The sequence below is a fragment of the Streptopelia decaocto genome (genome assembly GCF_964273445.1).
Source record: "Streptopelia decaocto genome assembly, chromosome: 5".
In the NCBI taxonomy this organism is placed as follows: Eukaryota; Metazoa; Chordata; class Aves; order Columbiformes; family Columbidae; genus Streptopelia; species Streptopelia decaocto.
In genome coordinates, this window is record NC_138659.1 from 63,890,839 (window position 1) to 63,906,423 (window position 15,585).

The 15,585-nt window shown below is 41.0% G+C and overlaps 1 protein-coding gene across 27 annotated transcripts in view; it reads right to left on the minus strand.

Annotated features, from left to right (window-relative positions):
• The window catches only part of ABLIM1 (actin binding LIM protein 1), a gene marked incomplete at its 5' end in the record, with an annotated part of 210,397 nt that overhangs the window by 13,771 nt on the left and 181,041 nt on the right, over positions 1 to 15,585 (minus strand). For 21 of the 27 annotated variants that reach the window (XM_082052516.1, XM_082052514.1, XM_082052511.1 and 18 more), the window contains 4 exons: positions 1,744 to 1,791; positions 4,271 to 4,375; positions 13,923 to 14,052; positions 15,296 to 15,331. In XM_082052516.1, the coding sequence (XP_081908642.1) occupies positions 1,744 to 1,791; positions 4,271 to 4,375; positions 13,923 to 14,052; positions 15,296 to 15,331 (319 nt within the window). The remainder of the gene's footprint in view (positions 1 to 1,743; positions 1,792 to 4,270; positions 4,376 to 13,922; positions 14,053 to 15,295; positions 15,332 to 15,585) is intronic. The other 6 variants (XM_082052509.1, XM_082052500.1, XM_082052499.1 and 3 more) reach the window with 1 other exon arrangement.

Genomic DNA, 15,585 nt, shown 5'->3' on the forward strand with positions numbered 1-15,585 from the left:
ATAGTAAACTCCATTCAGATCAGCTTGGCAGGGAAAGGCACTTGCAATGAAATGAACCTCATCAATAAAATATCTCAGTAGTGGAGCATCCACTTCAGATTTCAGTCTAAGCCAAAGTCTCTTAAAAGCATGTGAGATGTGCATTATGGCTTTCACTTGCATTATGGCTTTCACTTCTTGATATTAAAAAAATTCCAATAGGATGCAGTTTACATTAAACTCAGCCTTAACTACCTTTTATCTGCAAATTATTAGCTCAAATCACCCTCTCTCTTATATGAAGCTATCATATGAGAAACAAGGATTCCGGAGGTTTTTGCCCCCTCTATAAATATACATATATATATTTTTTGTTTCCTTTAAACAGAAAGACATCTGTTCATGAAGTGAAGCACTGTGTTGCTCATCCAACACATTCCGGGTAGTTTAGGAACATTGGTATTGGATACCATTAGGAATTCTGGGCACTTTATGATTGGGAAGCCCTAGGCATAATTGCAGATATGGAGGAAGCTGGTCAGAGTTTACAAAAGCATGACTTCAAACAGTACTTACGTATTAGAATTGGTGATGTCAGTGGTTAAACATTCACATGTTAATGGGAGGTGAGGAGATACATTAAAACCATAAAAGCAAAACAAAAATAACGTTAAGACTTTTTCCAAAATGAGCATATGGTTTGAAACTTAAAAAAGAAAGAGGAAAAAACCCTGATGTAAAACCACAGCAGTTCTATTTGCAATGCGCACTCCTGACTACAGAATTGACTTCCCAGGCTTTGCTGATCATCTCAGCTCACTGGTTCTTGGCCAACTGTTCACCTACACCCTGCAGTCCTGCGGATCTGCTGCTTAACCCCAAAGATATTTCTTTGGACAAGGGGTGTGCAAAGAGATGCAAACTCAAAGTCTTTAAAAAGTGGAGTCATCCGTCTTTCACCACGTTACACCCAAACCATCTCCTACTCCAAGTTTTCTATTGACAGCAGAAGGGAGGAGTGAACACGTGAACACTCTCCATTCCAACTGGGACCGTGCTCAGCAGTGCTCAGGACTGGTGGGGCAGTGGGATCCTACCATTGGCGTCAGTTCAGAGTCACCATAACAACATCTACACCAAAAAAGATCAGAGCAGTAGCACTGCTGTCCAACCCGGAATCCAAACACCTGGGGAAACAAGTACAGCGCACTGAGCTGTACCGCAGGGCTCGAGAGTCAAATCAGTCCTCTCAGTGACATGTCATCTGTATTATCATCAATAATTGAAGATTCTTAAAGCCACAGGTACATTTGGAATTTCAGTCTGATCATAACATCTCCACCTTTGCTGTTGAAATAATTGTTGTACTGTGTATAGAATAAGGATATCCCATGAAGCCCCTGTCAGAGAACAGTCTGCTGTTATTCCATTTTAACATGATCAGTACCTCAATTCTGAAAACATAAACTTAAAGAAGTGAAATAGAGGAAGGCATCATAACGCTAAAGAGACAGCAAAATTCCAGTTAATGGCAATTTTTGCCATTAATATCAACATAGCCAAGATGTAAACCATATGATTCAAATGAAACAACATGCTTTAAAATGTAGTCACTCAGCAGGACATGCAAAACCAGCTGCTTCAAGCTTGGACTACTAATTCTTTATGCTTACAAAGTAAGAACTGAATGCTTTTCACTAGTCTGCATGCCTTTTAATTCAGTTGACACTCCACTTTTGACATAAAAAGTGAAAGATCATTTACCATGTTGTTTGTAGATGGGTGGTTTTCTGTAAATGTTGACACCTTGATCTGTGAAATCAAGAAACAGAAACATGGGAATATGAAAACCACTTCAGTTGTAGATAAAGGTAATTCCAACACTAAAACAATAGACAGACCAAATCAAGGATGTAGCACAAGAAAAAGCCAGAAAGCTATTTCTAGCATTACACAAAATCAGATTATTTAAAGAAAAGAAAACACAAAAATAAGTGGAAGGTCAAAGACATGTGGCATGAAGTCCTTTGGAGCTGATTCTGTAACATGTGGATGCATCCAAGTTAGTTATGAACATCTTAAACTTTCAGAAGATTGTCAGTGGGATAAAAGAGAGGAGATGCGAACAGGCAACACATTTCAATGGTGAAGACACAAGCCATTTGGGGAAAACCACCCCAAATAACTTCTGCGGAAAATTGTGCTTCATTCATGTTGGCTCAATTTTCTTTCCAACTGACTGGCTGGATTGAGCAGAGGAGAATGCAGTGAGCTACCATCACTTCAAAACCCAGAGGACAACATAGCTGCCTGACACAGTTTTAAACAGTCAACAATAGCTACACCTCTGTGGGTTAAAGGGATGCTTTATGCACTATTAACTGATACACTGCTAATTCTCAAACCACAAGGATAGATTCTATTTTATTTTTTTTTTTTGGTAATTTTTTAATGTAAGACCCACCACATTGCACATTATCAATGTAAATCTCAATAAAAACACTTCCTGGAACTCTAATGCAGTAAATCTACAGCATGTCCAAAAGATACCATATTTTTACAAATAATTATCTAAGACAGGAACTAGTTCGGTCTAAACTACCTCCCCACCCAAACCAGCACTTCATGTTTTGAGGACACCTACAAATACAAAAGCTAATCCAAAACTAGTGCTACAGTGCAAAATCTGTCAAAATCTTTTTGGAAGACCAAAACGAAACACTGGGAACTGGAAAATTAACATCAGAAACCTACTTTGCTACTTGATACTGCCTGTAAAAAAAGTTTTCCGTTACATTAGAATGAAAGATGAAAAAGCATTGTAGAAATACATGCTGTGTATCGCAGATCCAATTAAAGCGCTACAGCACACAACTCAGCCTTTGGCATGACGGAAAGCTAACCCTAGAAATCTGCAGGCCTCTCCATCCTTCACTCAACAGGCAAATTCATTGCGCACCATGACGCTGAGGTATTTGGTTCTTGTTAGTGATCTGGTACGGCTACTTGACCAGCAAATAAGTACAAACACTTCAAGGGTAGTCATGCAGGGCTTTTGCGCACATCTACCGCAGAGGGCTCTAAGGAGGACAGGAATGCAGGTTGTGGCTGCGCTGTGCCCGCTCAAGAGGACAGCTGTGCCACCACGCTCCACACTGGGACTCAGGGCTACTCATGCAAGTGTGCTACAGCTTACGCAAGTCACGGTGAGCCAGGTTAGCTTAAGCAGTTAAACCGGCATACCTGAGCCAGGCCCAGGTCACGCTGACTGAAAAATAAGTTCCCACAAACAGTTTATCTGCCAGATCTGAGGGAAGGAGGAAGGGCAGTGACCTCTGGCAGCGCGAAGGGATACATGACTGAAGGGGACCTGAAGAATAACTGGACATAAGAAGGCTTTCAGGTGGCACTGGTGCAGTCAGGAGATGCATGTCGCCAATGCTAGGGACACACCAGTCTCATCTCGTCAAAATCCAAGACAGATGAGTTTCTCCGAGGCTGGAAGAACTGCACAGCTCGCTTCAAAACAGAGACTGCTGAGGCATACAAACCCCTGCGGATCTGCAAGTCTCTCTGAGGACACCAAGCCATTGCATAACACAAGTAAAATCATAGAATGTCCTGAGTTGGAAGGGACCCACAAGGATCGAGTCCAACTCCTGTCCCTGCGTATGACAGCTCCACAGTTCACACCATGTGTCTGAGGACATTGTCCAGTCTCTTCTTGAACACTGTCAGGTCTGGGGACGTGACACCTCCCTGGGGAGCCTGTTCCAGTGCTCCAGCACCCTCGGGTGAAGAACCTTTTCCTCATGTCCAACCTAAACCTCCCCAAGAAGAAACATCCTCACCTGCTTTGGAAAAAAAGGGAACGCTAAACTAGAACTACTTAGTTGAGGACTGAAACAAGTCACAACAATTGAGCGAAGAACATATGTAATGGCTCACTGGTCAACTCTTTTCTGCGTGTCACTGTGAATCAAAACCCACTCCTCCAAAGTCAGCAGAGTTACGCCGGTGCTCAGCTGGTGCAACCACAAGAAATATCAAGCCCTACATAGCTCATAACCAGCTCATAGGCCATCAACACCCTGAAAACAAAAATCCCAACTAATCCCCTTCATTTCTTAACTCACTGCTCCTCTCAGCAAGCCCAGGAGCAGGCAGTTCCAAACCCTGTGGGTACACCCCATGGTAAACAGCATGAAACGATGGAGACAAGACAGAAGTTACAAAGGCTACATTCTACACTGTGACAGGACACCGAGACACATACAGTGCCAGCTCCTACCTGGAACATGGAAATGTTTAGGGGCCTGAGCATAAGTTGGAGTGAGAGGGCGGCTGTCGGGCCGATAGGGGACAGGGGAGTTCCGACCGCTGGACGGCTCATTGCCTCCAATGAAAGAATGGAGAAAACAAAATGAGAAGAGGGAGAGCAATTAAAAAAAAAAAAAAAAACAAAAAGCAAGCCCAATCAAACCCAAACAGAACAAAACAAATCAGTGGAATCAAAACCTCCAGGGAGAAAAGAAGTTGAACCAAAAATACAAACAATAACAAGAACTGGTAGCCCTCGTGACTTTTTTTTCTCCTGATATTCCTGCAGAGACAAAAATTCATGTTCAGGCTGGAGTTGAGGTTTGAGCAGCTCAGACTCATTCTGACGGCATGCAGGCAGGAGCTGTGCGCTCGCAGCTGTGATTAGATGGGCAGCGTGGAAAAGAAGAATGGAAGGTTACTTGGCAATGATTTAGTACAGAGACTGCTATTTGGAGTTAAATTTGCAGGCACAGAGCATAGTAGTTGATATGCAAACCCAAAATGAAACCAACTCCCAAGCAGACAGAAGCAGATGCTGGCAGTTACTACAGTTCCCTAAACCAAAAGCATTCAGAAGCTAGAGATGGAAAATAGCTGTTAGGTCACTTGGGCCATATCAAAAGGCATAACTGTTCTATACACACTCTTTCACTGGTTTAGTTCTGTGGTAGGAAATTTTTGATATAGCAAAATAATTTGTAAAGCAATGTAGCCCACTTGGTGGATGCACCTGCATCATTGGTTGTACCTCAAATCTCTGTCAATGTCAAATCTGGCTCTGGTGACAATACTGCACCACTACTGATTCAGCAAATCTGAATCTAATGTCTAAAAACTTAAGTTCCATTTTGTGCATGCGGTTTGTTCCATTTGTAGGATTGCTCTTACTAGGACTATTTCTTTGCCTCCTAACAACTCACCACAGGAGTCCTATGGCCCTGAAAGTTCCCGTGTCTGTCAGGGCAAGAGAGCTGGTCCCTAAGCACCAAGACTTAGCCAGTTATCCAAACACATGACTGTGTGTGTACCATAAAATAATGTTGCTGCCTTCTGCTTCGTGCCATTCTTCACACTAGTGCAAACTCGCCCAGAAAAAATCCATCCATGTAAGCACTCATTTTACATGGGTGTGCTTGACTACAACAGTGAAAAGCTGGGGACCATCACCCCCCTTCCATCTTTCAGGTATGAAAAAGGGCTTAAAAAAAAAAAATCTAGAAAAGCTGATTAACAAAGTGAGAATAAGAAAAAAGAGAGGGGTTGAGAAATGGACAAAGAAGAAACTGCAGGCCTCCTTTCAGCTGCAGGTTTCCTGTGTCCTGTTAGGGGACTCAAAATCTTGGACTCAGCACAGTTCTTATTTATATATTGGGTGGTGGCGGGTGGGTGGGAAAGGAAGTTTTCTTTACACAATGTTTCCCCTTTCACTTGAATGGTCACCTGCCGAACTAAAAGGCACCAGAAGGGAGGAAAAAAAGTGCTCTTTACAAACCTCACTAAGAGAGACGTGCCACAGAGGCCTCTACCAGTATACAAGTCAACCCATCTGCACATACGTGGTTTAAAAAAATATATGCACAGTTCAGGGAGCACGGCCGTGCAAAATTTGTCCAGAAGAATGCATGTGCAAAATTCTGTATTTACCACTTGGATATTTCCGCCCTGAATGACTTAATGTACATGATATCCCTCAAACATGATGTTCTTTCAACAATATGAGTTGGTGGTGGTTTTATGTTCTGGGCACAGCGATGCTCAGCTTCTGGCCAGGTAACAGTAAGTGCTAGGTTTACTAACTCTGAAAAGCAGTATGAACAATTATTTTAAATAACATTGTTATATCTCAAACTATGGTCCTTTACTTGGCAATTCCAATGTTGTGTTCTACTTGTCCAGCCTTTGGAATACTATGATGTTGAAACACCTAACTTCGTTAAGCTGATTTTACTGATATCTTTCGTTTCTATCGAGAAATGACGAGTCACTTTTCATCAAAGTCATTGTTTTATAGGGGAAAAAAAAACAAACCAGTATTGAGATGGCCTCAAGATATAATTAATTCTAACATCTGTAACCTTTAAAGAGACAAGTCATTCTGCCTTTCTGCTTCCATTGGCAATTAGCATATTCAATGAAAGAGAAGAATCAGAAGGGATTTATTAACCTGTGGACTGTCTTAACAGAAGAGTCATAAGCACCTTTTACCTGTTGGGAACTGGTAATCAAAATGTGGACATGTTTAACTTGTAATACCTCTGTCACCAACACTACAAATACAGGGAAGAAACCCTTCTTACGCCTCGCTCTTCATCTCAACTAGACACAACTAAGTATGCTCGCATCCATAAATGTATGCTGGCTAATCCTGTACCTGGTACACAGGTAATTTGTTTACAGAGATCTGGTAATGGTGTATAATGTGTAGGGTAAAAAGCAGACAGCGTGGTATCATCCGGCTTTACAGATGTCTCTGTTGGTTTGTATTTCCTGGGGTTCCTGTGCAGCCTCTCTATTCCTAATGACTCCTACTAGTACTGACAAACCGCTCTCCTTTACACTTCCGAGGACGGCAGCCTCATTACCTCCAACCGCTGCAGGAGGGAACAGCACATCTACTTACACTCTCATTAGATCATCCTGGATGAGCCCACTCTAACAACAAGGCTTAAGTGCTTCAGATGCTGCTGTAAAGTAACCCACAATTTCTGAAAGCAATGCCAGCATCTGTGGGACGTGCATACGCACACGTGAAAGCAGAGCTGCCTGCCTGTCCCTGCCTCCCAGGGGCTGCTTGTGGCTTCGCATCAAAGTAGGGGCTGTGCACGCTCTGAATTTGGGTTCCTTGCTGCGCCTGCACAGGAAAGTCTCTCATATTATCTCAGATATGCCGTAACTAGTGATAACTCCACAAAGCAACAAGAGTACTCCAGGTCACCAACACTGGAGGAGAAACTAGCTCCCACACACCTGGCATGAAGTCAAACCTGCATGTGTGTGTAGGCAAGTGGGGGATGTCAAGAGATAACAGAGTAAATTTAATATAAAAATCAATCACTGGAGCACAGCAGCCTCAGAAACGAAATTCAGAGGCCTTTATTCTTTCGTTCTGTGTGCTCCATCAGGCAGTTCCCATTTCCTACAGCTCGATTTGTTGAGCAGGTTCCCCTGGCAGTCAGGAATATAACTGCTTGCCTATACACAGCACAGGGTAATGCAGGTTCCTGCTGCCTTCCGATGTGTTCACCACTGGGCTCACTGTGGGATTCACAAGCTAAGTCTACAGAATCAGGCCAGAAAAACCCATACGCAACCAACACAGAGTCTTCTGTTAATTTGTCACTCTACTTCTGGACAGACATGGGAAAAAAGAGCTCAACAACACCTGATACCCTAAGTCCCACTCAGGTTTTGTCAAACTAGAATTCATCATCTTATCCAGATATGTAGCTCAAAACTGAAAGCCACGAAGCAGCCAAAGCACGGCTGTTTTCCAGAGCACAGCTAACAGCTGCATCCACAAAACCCTGAAAATTGTTATCACACAGAGAGCATTGGATTTCAGAGGCCTGCCTCAGGGAAGGAAAGCGTGAACCTGTGAAAACCACAGCCAAAACTCACTCTGAAGGTGGGTAGGTTCCTTATGGGAAGGGTCTGTGAGCAGAGGAATGCACATTACTTCTGAACTTTTTTTTTGTTACATGGAAATCTTACAGGGGCTTTGCAATACTCTCGAATGCCTCTGAAAAATTCTAGGCATGTGAGATGAAATCCTGGCTCTCAATGAGACTTTTGTCTCTGATTTCAGTAGGGTCAGGGTTTCTTTCATTCATAGACTTGTTTTGATTCTTTCATAGCAAATACAGTACTTTATTGAGACAAGACCAAATTCAATGAAGACTCCAAATGAGATTAAATTAAGCCCAAGCTGATGCACATTACACCCTCTTCCAGCTTGTTTAGAAGATGTGTGACATTAACAAACTCTAAGACTTTCTAAGGCATATTTAATCTCCTCACTCCTTAAAGTTCTTTTCGTTTGGACTTGTCCACAAGGCCTGAGCATTATGCTTGTTTAAACATGATGCTGTATGAAACCACACTGAAACTGGTCTAAATATCTACTTTTCCAGCTTGAAATAACACAGACATAACATGTCACATGCCACTTCCATTATCATAATGATATATGAAAATTATGCTCCTTTACCTAAAGAAAAAAAAACTATATCTTTATGAAATCCTTCTCACAAACTTATACCAATTTGGTCTTCCTGCTAAAAGTAAAAGTGGCTTTGAGAAAGGCTGACCAAGTACAACCGAGATCATGATGCCTCTTCTTTGAATCACTGCAAATTTATCTATCACATCCATTTAACTACCACAGTGCTACAATTCTCATTGCAGATATACTCACAAGGGTCTAATTCCCTGGTAAACATAAAAATGCCATTCTCAAGGGTAAAATAATGCAGTTCTTTAAACTTTGAAAACAGACAGTTAGAATACCCAAGACAAATCCCTACGGGTAAGAATATTGGGAGTTGCATTAGGTGCAGCCAGTGCCAGACTAATCTCTCTTTTCTGCTGCACAGATGTAAAAAGTGGCTGCTTGGATACATGTGGTTTGTGAGGGCAAACGAAGAACCATGTGGGAAACCGAGATCAACCTCACCAGTTGATAACAAAACATCCATTTATGAACATGAACTAGCGAAGAGCACATACCACATAGTGCAACTGGACTTCACTTAACGCTACTTAAACGTTGAACGCCACCCGCCCCAAACTAGGTACTGGGCAAGCTATATTATGTGTAAGTGTTCTCATAGGAAGAGATAAGTGCTGTAATAGTAGAGACGTTTATTTAATAAAAATATTACTAGTCCCTATCATCTTGTCTTTAAGTGCATGCCTACTATTATTACATATATGTATATATACAGTATGTGTATTATCAGAGTATATCTGATCAGAAATTATCTTCCATCCTATTCCTTTCATAGGACAAGCCAGAGCTTGCTCTGACTTAGGGAATATTATGAACATTTGCTTGTCTTCTGTTTTGTGAGCACTTGGTTGATCACGTAACACGCCCGAAAAATTACAAAGGTCTTCAGGCCTTTTGACTTTTTGTACCTTTCGATATTTTGTAGTAATAGGAAGACAAAAACTTTTCCTAAGCTGTTTCAATAGCTATTTATCTTCATCTTAAACAAGTCAGGGAAATAACGATGATTTTTATCTCATTTAAGTGTAACATAGAAACTTATTGTATCTTTGCCTGTTATACGGAAGAAACTTCCGTCACCACACAGGTACCCAGACACTGAACAGATCCATTTAATAGTACTAATATATTAACAGCCATAATTTTTTTCACTATGAGATTTGGAATTATTTGATGGTCCTTCCCTGAAGCCTCTTCAGTGTTCCTCACGTCACCCATCCTGCTGGGACTCTGGACTTATCAAAAAGAAACGAAAACCGTGGGGATATTCCCACCACATTAAGAGAGGTCACCTTAAGAAGGTGCTTCTTATTCTCAACCAGCTATTAAAAGACTACTTGTTCAATTCAGCCATGTGGATTACAAGATGTGGGTACATGCTACTTGCCCCTTCTTAAATGTCCCACATCCTCGGACGGTGGGCACTGCCACAGTGATATGAACTGGGGCTTTCAGGAGCTTTGTTGAGTTACAAGTTGTAGGCCTGTCCAGGCCTAAGACCTTAATATAAAATTTTCAGAAAATCATAGATTCTTACGATGTCCTGTGTGCCATATCTGGTAAGAACCACACACAACCCCCTGTCTACAGCGCTTGTTATCCCACTTGGCCTTTCGTAGCGATAACTGACATACACACCCAATCTATAGGCCAGGTAATTATTTGAAACCTGAAAACAACAGGCATGGATTTCCAATAGTTCTTCTGCTTTATCTGTTGAAGAAGCGATTTTCTCAACAGAAAAAGAATGAAAACGCCCCTTGAAAGAGTGTGAGCATTAATTTGGATTTACAGCAAAGAAATGTTGAAATTGCAAGGATTATGAATTAACTGCATGCTGAAATGAGCAGCGTATCTATTTTTAAGGGTCCCAATCTTTTAAGTTTGAAGTGAGATTTTTTTTTTTTTTTATAGTGACATGATAGGAAAGTTGAAAGTGCATATTAATAAAAATCATCTAAGAGTGAAATTAGTAATGGTGATCTGAATGCTAGAAGAGCTGTAACATTGCAATCTATTAGCATTTCTTGAAAGATCATGGCAACAACTCCTTTGCAACTCTTTTTTATTATCTCCCATTTGTGCTTATCTACATTAATCAGTGGTTCCAGTATAGAATCTATGTTCAACTTAGTCAACTGCCTCTTTTTGAGCTCTTGTAGGTGATAAAAGCTATGACCTTCTCCCCCAACAGAAGAGATGGCACAGCCAGAGTGCTCCAACAGAAATAAAAGTAAAACCACATTCCCAGAAAGCGAGAAACAAAACTAAAAGCTTATTGAGCTGAATGAGCTGCTTGAAGGGACATAACATAAGAACAACCCTCCTGCCAAATCAAACTATGGAAAATAACAGATTGGAAAAAAAGAGAGAGAAATGACCAGGTCCTCAGGTAGTGTAGATCTCTGCAGCTCTACCACCTTCAGCAGAGCCTGCCGATCCTCACTAATTGAGGAGAGGCCCAGGGATTTTAATTTTACTTTGTTGGGCACTGATTATTGCCAGCATGATTAATGATTATTAACTTCCTTGTTACCACTGATCTTTATAAAATCTTTTTTCCTTCCTTCCTTCTCCATATTTTTGATCACCTTGCTCTCATCCAGGTGATATTTGTAGTCAGTTTTTAAATGCATGTTTTAAGAACGTGGAAATAACAATTAAATTCAATATGCTAACTGCTGTTGTGATTGTTATGTACTGCTTTAGAAAGAAGCTAAATTACACACATATAGGTTCTAACTAGTAGATGATAACGCTTCGCTGTATATTTCTGATAGGTAATTGCTTGATGACTCTCCAACTAGGGCCCTTAGAAATGACATATTTCCTCCGAAAAAAAGGACATTATGTCTATTCTAACGTAATTTTAAGTGCAACGGCACATTTCGAGGCATGCTCAGCTACACAGCCAACGACCGCCTCCCGGAGATACACCTTATTAGCTTTGATGGAACGCTAATAAATCTCCAGGCTGGGGGGTACTCGCTGGGGAGACCTGGCTCCTTACCTTTGACATGGGGAATGAAGTGGTGTCGGAAGGGGGAGTTGGGGCGGGAGTCATGGTGGGCAGAGCTGGGACTGCTCGTGCGCAGGTGTGACAACCGCTGCACAGCAGGCGGGAGCAGCTCTGCGGCAGCAGGGAGTCGGGGGGCAGGACAAAATGAAAACAAAGAAAAACGATAAGAGAAAGGCAGGGAAGGAGGCCTCAAAGGAAGAAAATAAAAGGCATTGAACAATTAGGATTCTGGAAAGAAGGAAGGAGAAAAAAAAAAAGGTTAAAGATGTACCAGAGGGTTAATAAATGTTGGACAAAATTACAGGAAGTATTAGAAGAGAGGCTCAGATTTGAACTGCATCGCTAATTTAGCATAACATTTATTGGCTTAACGAGCTTCTGATCTATGCCTTTTTACCGAAAAGTAGCCTGCTACCAGCATGCCAACATCACAAACACTAATGCTCTATTAGTTAAGAAAGCAGCTGTTTTGAAAAGTGCCTGACCAAAAAACGTCAGTCCAGAGGCATGCAAGCTGTTTGCTATTGTTTTAAGACATTCCAAAAATGCTGCCAACCTCGGCTCTGGCACCGCAGGAGGAAAAGGCTGCAAACTTTCTCAAAACTTGTAGCACTCCAATTTCTGAAGAACCTTATGCTGACAACATCAACACAGTGGTTCACTTCTCTCTCAAGGACTATCTGGGAGCTAAAGAGAAGTTATCTGGGTCCACTGGGTTTATTCAGAGAAAAATTATTCTTGCAAATAATATGAGAAGTGCCATTAGGAGAAAAATGGTAAATACACACTTGCTATTATTCAACATGCATAACTACCGTAGGAAAATTATGAAGTAGCATTAACAACTACCCCAAAGCAGGGTAGTAAAGATCAAAATGATAAATTCTACAGAATTACTTCTGTGTCTGTCATATAAGAAACAGAAACAGGTAAGCCAAAGCTGAGATCATCAGAACAGAGATAAGTTTGAACAAGTATATTCTCAGAAAATCCCTCAGGCTGCAAAATCTGAAGATTTGACATTTGGATCCAAACTCTGTCTTGAGCCCATCCACCCATCACAGGAGTTACACAAACAGAGACTGAGTCTGGGGAAGGTCCCTGACTGAACACAGCCAGTGAAACTCAATCACAGTCAAGTCTGGAACAGGGCCTGGATTTGTTCATATCCCTGATACAACTGATACAAATGGAAAAATCTCCCCAGAACTGCCAGAATCAAAAGACAGAAGTTTGCAGCTTTTTCACGCTTTTAGGTCTCTTTCAGTTTCAGCTCTAACATCATCTTAAAACAGAGTCACGCTGCCAACACTAAGTATCAGACACAATTTGCTTCTGTCCCACCTCCCTTGGGCCTTTTAAATAAGGCATTCACTGACAGACACAATTAGCTGCTTTCAGCCCATCATCACTAGGAAATGGCTACAGCATTCAAGTTCCACAGTGGTGGCTCTATTATAAATCTTTAATTTTAAAAGTGCAGCTCCCATTCTAGATGGGCTTTTGGCATCTCAACTGTTCAGCTGTAATCGCCAAGGAAGATGTAACTGCACGATTGTATCACAATTTAAAAACAGATCACGAAGATTAATTCATTATCATAAACAATAACATCAGTCTTGAAAAGTATTCAATGAATAGCATTTAGAGACGTATTTTTTATGCAATTTGGGTGTGGATGAACTGATCATTTTCATATCTTGCTTTAATATAAATGACCAGTAATTCTGAATGCACTGGGAACCTGAATGACCTGTACATTTTCTATACATAGAACTTGTACAGCACTGCTAAACCAGTAAACGAAGTTTGTGTTTTTCAAATGTTCCCAGGCAACTGTAATTAAGAAATCTACCTTGTCAACCATGAGTTTACATTTAAAAAAAATCACATGCAATTTGGAATATCTGAGGGTTTTGCTGCCGAATCTGAGACTCTATGGCTGCACCTAGCTTTAAATGAATTGTTTTTTCAGGAGGCAGGAATCCTACATTACTGACTTCTGTAATAGTGAAGCCGTAACTTCTGTTTCCAATGGGTGATACTTTTTCCAAACTCCAGAACGAAGTTTGTGATTCACTGTTGCAAATTTTTGTTCCCTTTCATAAACATACAAAGATTTTAAAAATAATTAATCAGAAACAAAACCACACGATCCATATTTATGATGCAAGAAACACGCATCAGCCTAGTGCTAAAAAACTGCATCGATCAAGAACAAAAAACCAGGTAGAAAATGCGAACTTAAAATATGCAATAATTTTTCAATCCTAAATTTTCACTGCTAAGAGAAACAAGCGCTTTGCTGTGCTACTAAGTGATGTAATAAAGAAATAATAGTTTTACATCTACTTGCAATGCAGTTGCCCTTACCAGGTCTGTGGAAATGCTGAGGGGAACGTGACATGGTGGGTGTGTAGCTATGACGACTGTACACTGGAGAATTAATGGAGCCCTGACTAGTCGACCTGTGAATCATACGATCCCGAACATCTTGATAGCCCTGCAGAATAGAAGCATTCACTAATAAATGTAAATGCACATCACACGTTAGCAGCATGTTCATAGATCTGAAGAGAGAAGCTACTGAAATAACAACATCCCTTAAGCTTCCAACCTGCTTCATTATTATTGTTCTCTAACGATCTCCAAGACTCCAATCCATTTTAGTAGCCTGGGTCAGAGTTCAGTCTGGAAGGTTCCAGCTCCACCTGTAATTTCTATTAAATTCCATATAATCTTAGATTTGCCCACATTCCCGTGACTCCGTAAAGGAATCTGCAATTCAGAGCAGATGTGTCCCGCACGAGATCCATGAGCCTTCAGCTGGCAAACGGGGAGACCAGCAAGGATTCAAGGGTGCAGCACAGAGCTCTCTGTGGCTCCATTTACCATGTCTCTTGACTAGATACATCAAAAGGTATTTAGTTTCCAGATTAGATTCCCCTTGTATCTGAAAACATGACACCTCATTGTATGGCAAAATTCAATTTACTTGGTTTCCTGGGAAAAAAAAAGTCAATAAAAAAACCACACAAACCCCCCCAAAACCAAACACTCCCAACACCACAAAGAACACCAATCCAGGGCAAAAGGGACAGGACTGATATTAATGCATGAAGATTTACAAGAAATTCTGTAGTCACTGTTTTTAGCACATAGCAATCACCACAACTTTTTCATTGCAAATAAGCAACATTTCCCACCCCTGAAATGATAATATTTCTGCAATGGCATCTGCTATATCCTGACAAATTACTACCCAAATGCTTCACATTATTGTGATGTCCAAATTAACTCCTTGGGAAAAGCAAAACGAAACCAAACCATAGTGACACTTTTTTCCAAGACAGAAGAGTGAATATTTTAGCGGCAAACACAGCTTATGTTCAGATGCTTAGAGCAGCATTTTAGCTCACGGAAATCATCCAGCTCCTGAGATGTGAGTTCACCTGTGCCACAAGAAGGACAAACGTACAACAAGTGACGTCTGCTGGGCAAACAACTCCGCTTTACAGACAACAAATGGGAAGGAGCGGCAGCTTCACTTTTTGTACAACCTGTCAGTAAGAACTTCATGTTTTCTTTTTAGAGTTAATTTTTGTTAAGTTTCAATATTTAGAAAACACATCTATGTGGCAAACAGAGACGGATGAGACTGATAATAAAATCAACACCTGCATTTGCTGAAGCGAACAATTCTAATCACAGTAAGATACTGCCCCCAAAAGTGCCACCAAACTTACTTCTGCAGAAGGGGTAGGTGACAATGTCCTTGGAGACTGCAAAGACATAAAAATAAGGTTACCAAAACATCATTGCATATGCTAACATCGTTGCAAACACACGGAACAGGGTAATGTAAAATGGCAGAGCACAAATTACTGAGGCCATTGCAGCACTGGAACTTGCGTTTTCCACGTTGCTTGGGAACTGGTCCATAAATTACTGAAGCAATTAAAGTTTCTGGGAGAATCTTTAGAAGTGTGATTAATTCAGTCAAATACCATGCAACATGATCTCTCAGCCATCTAAT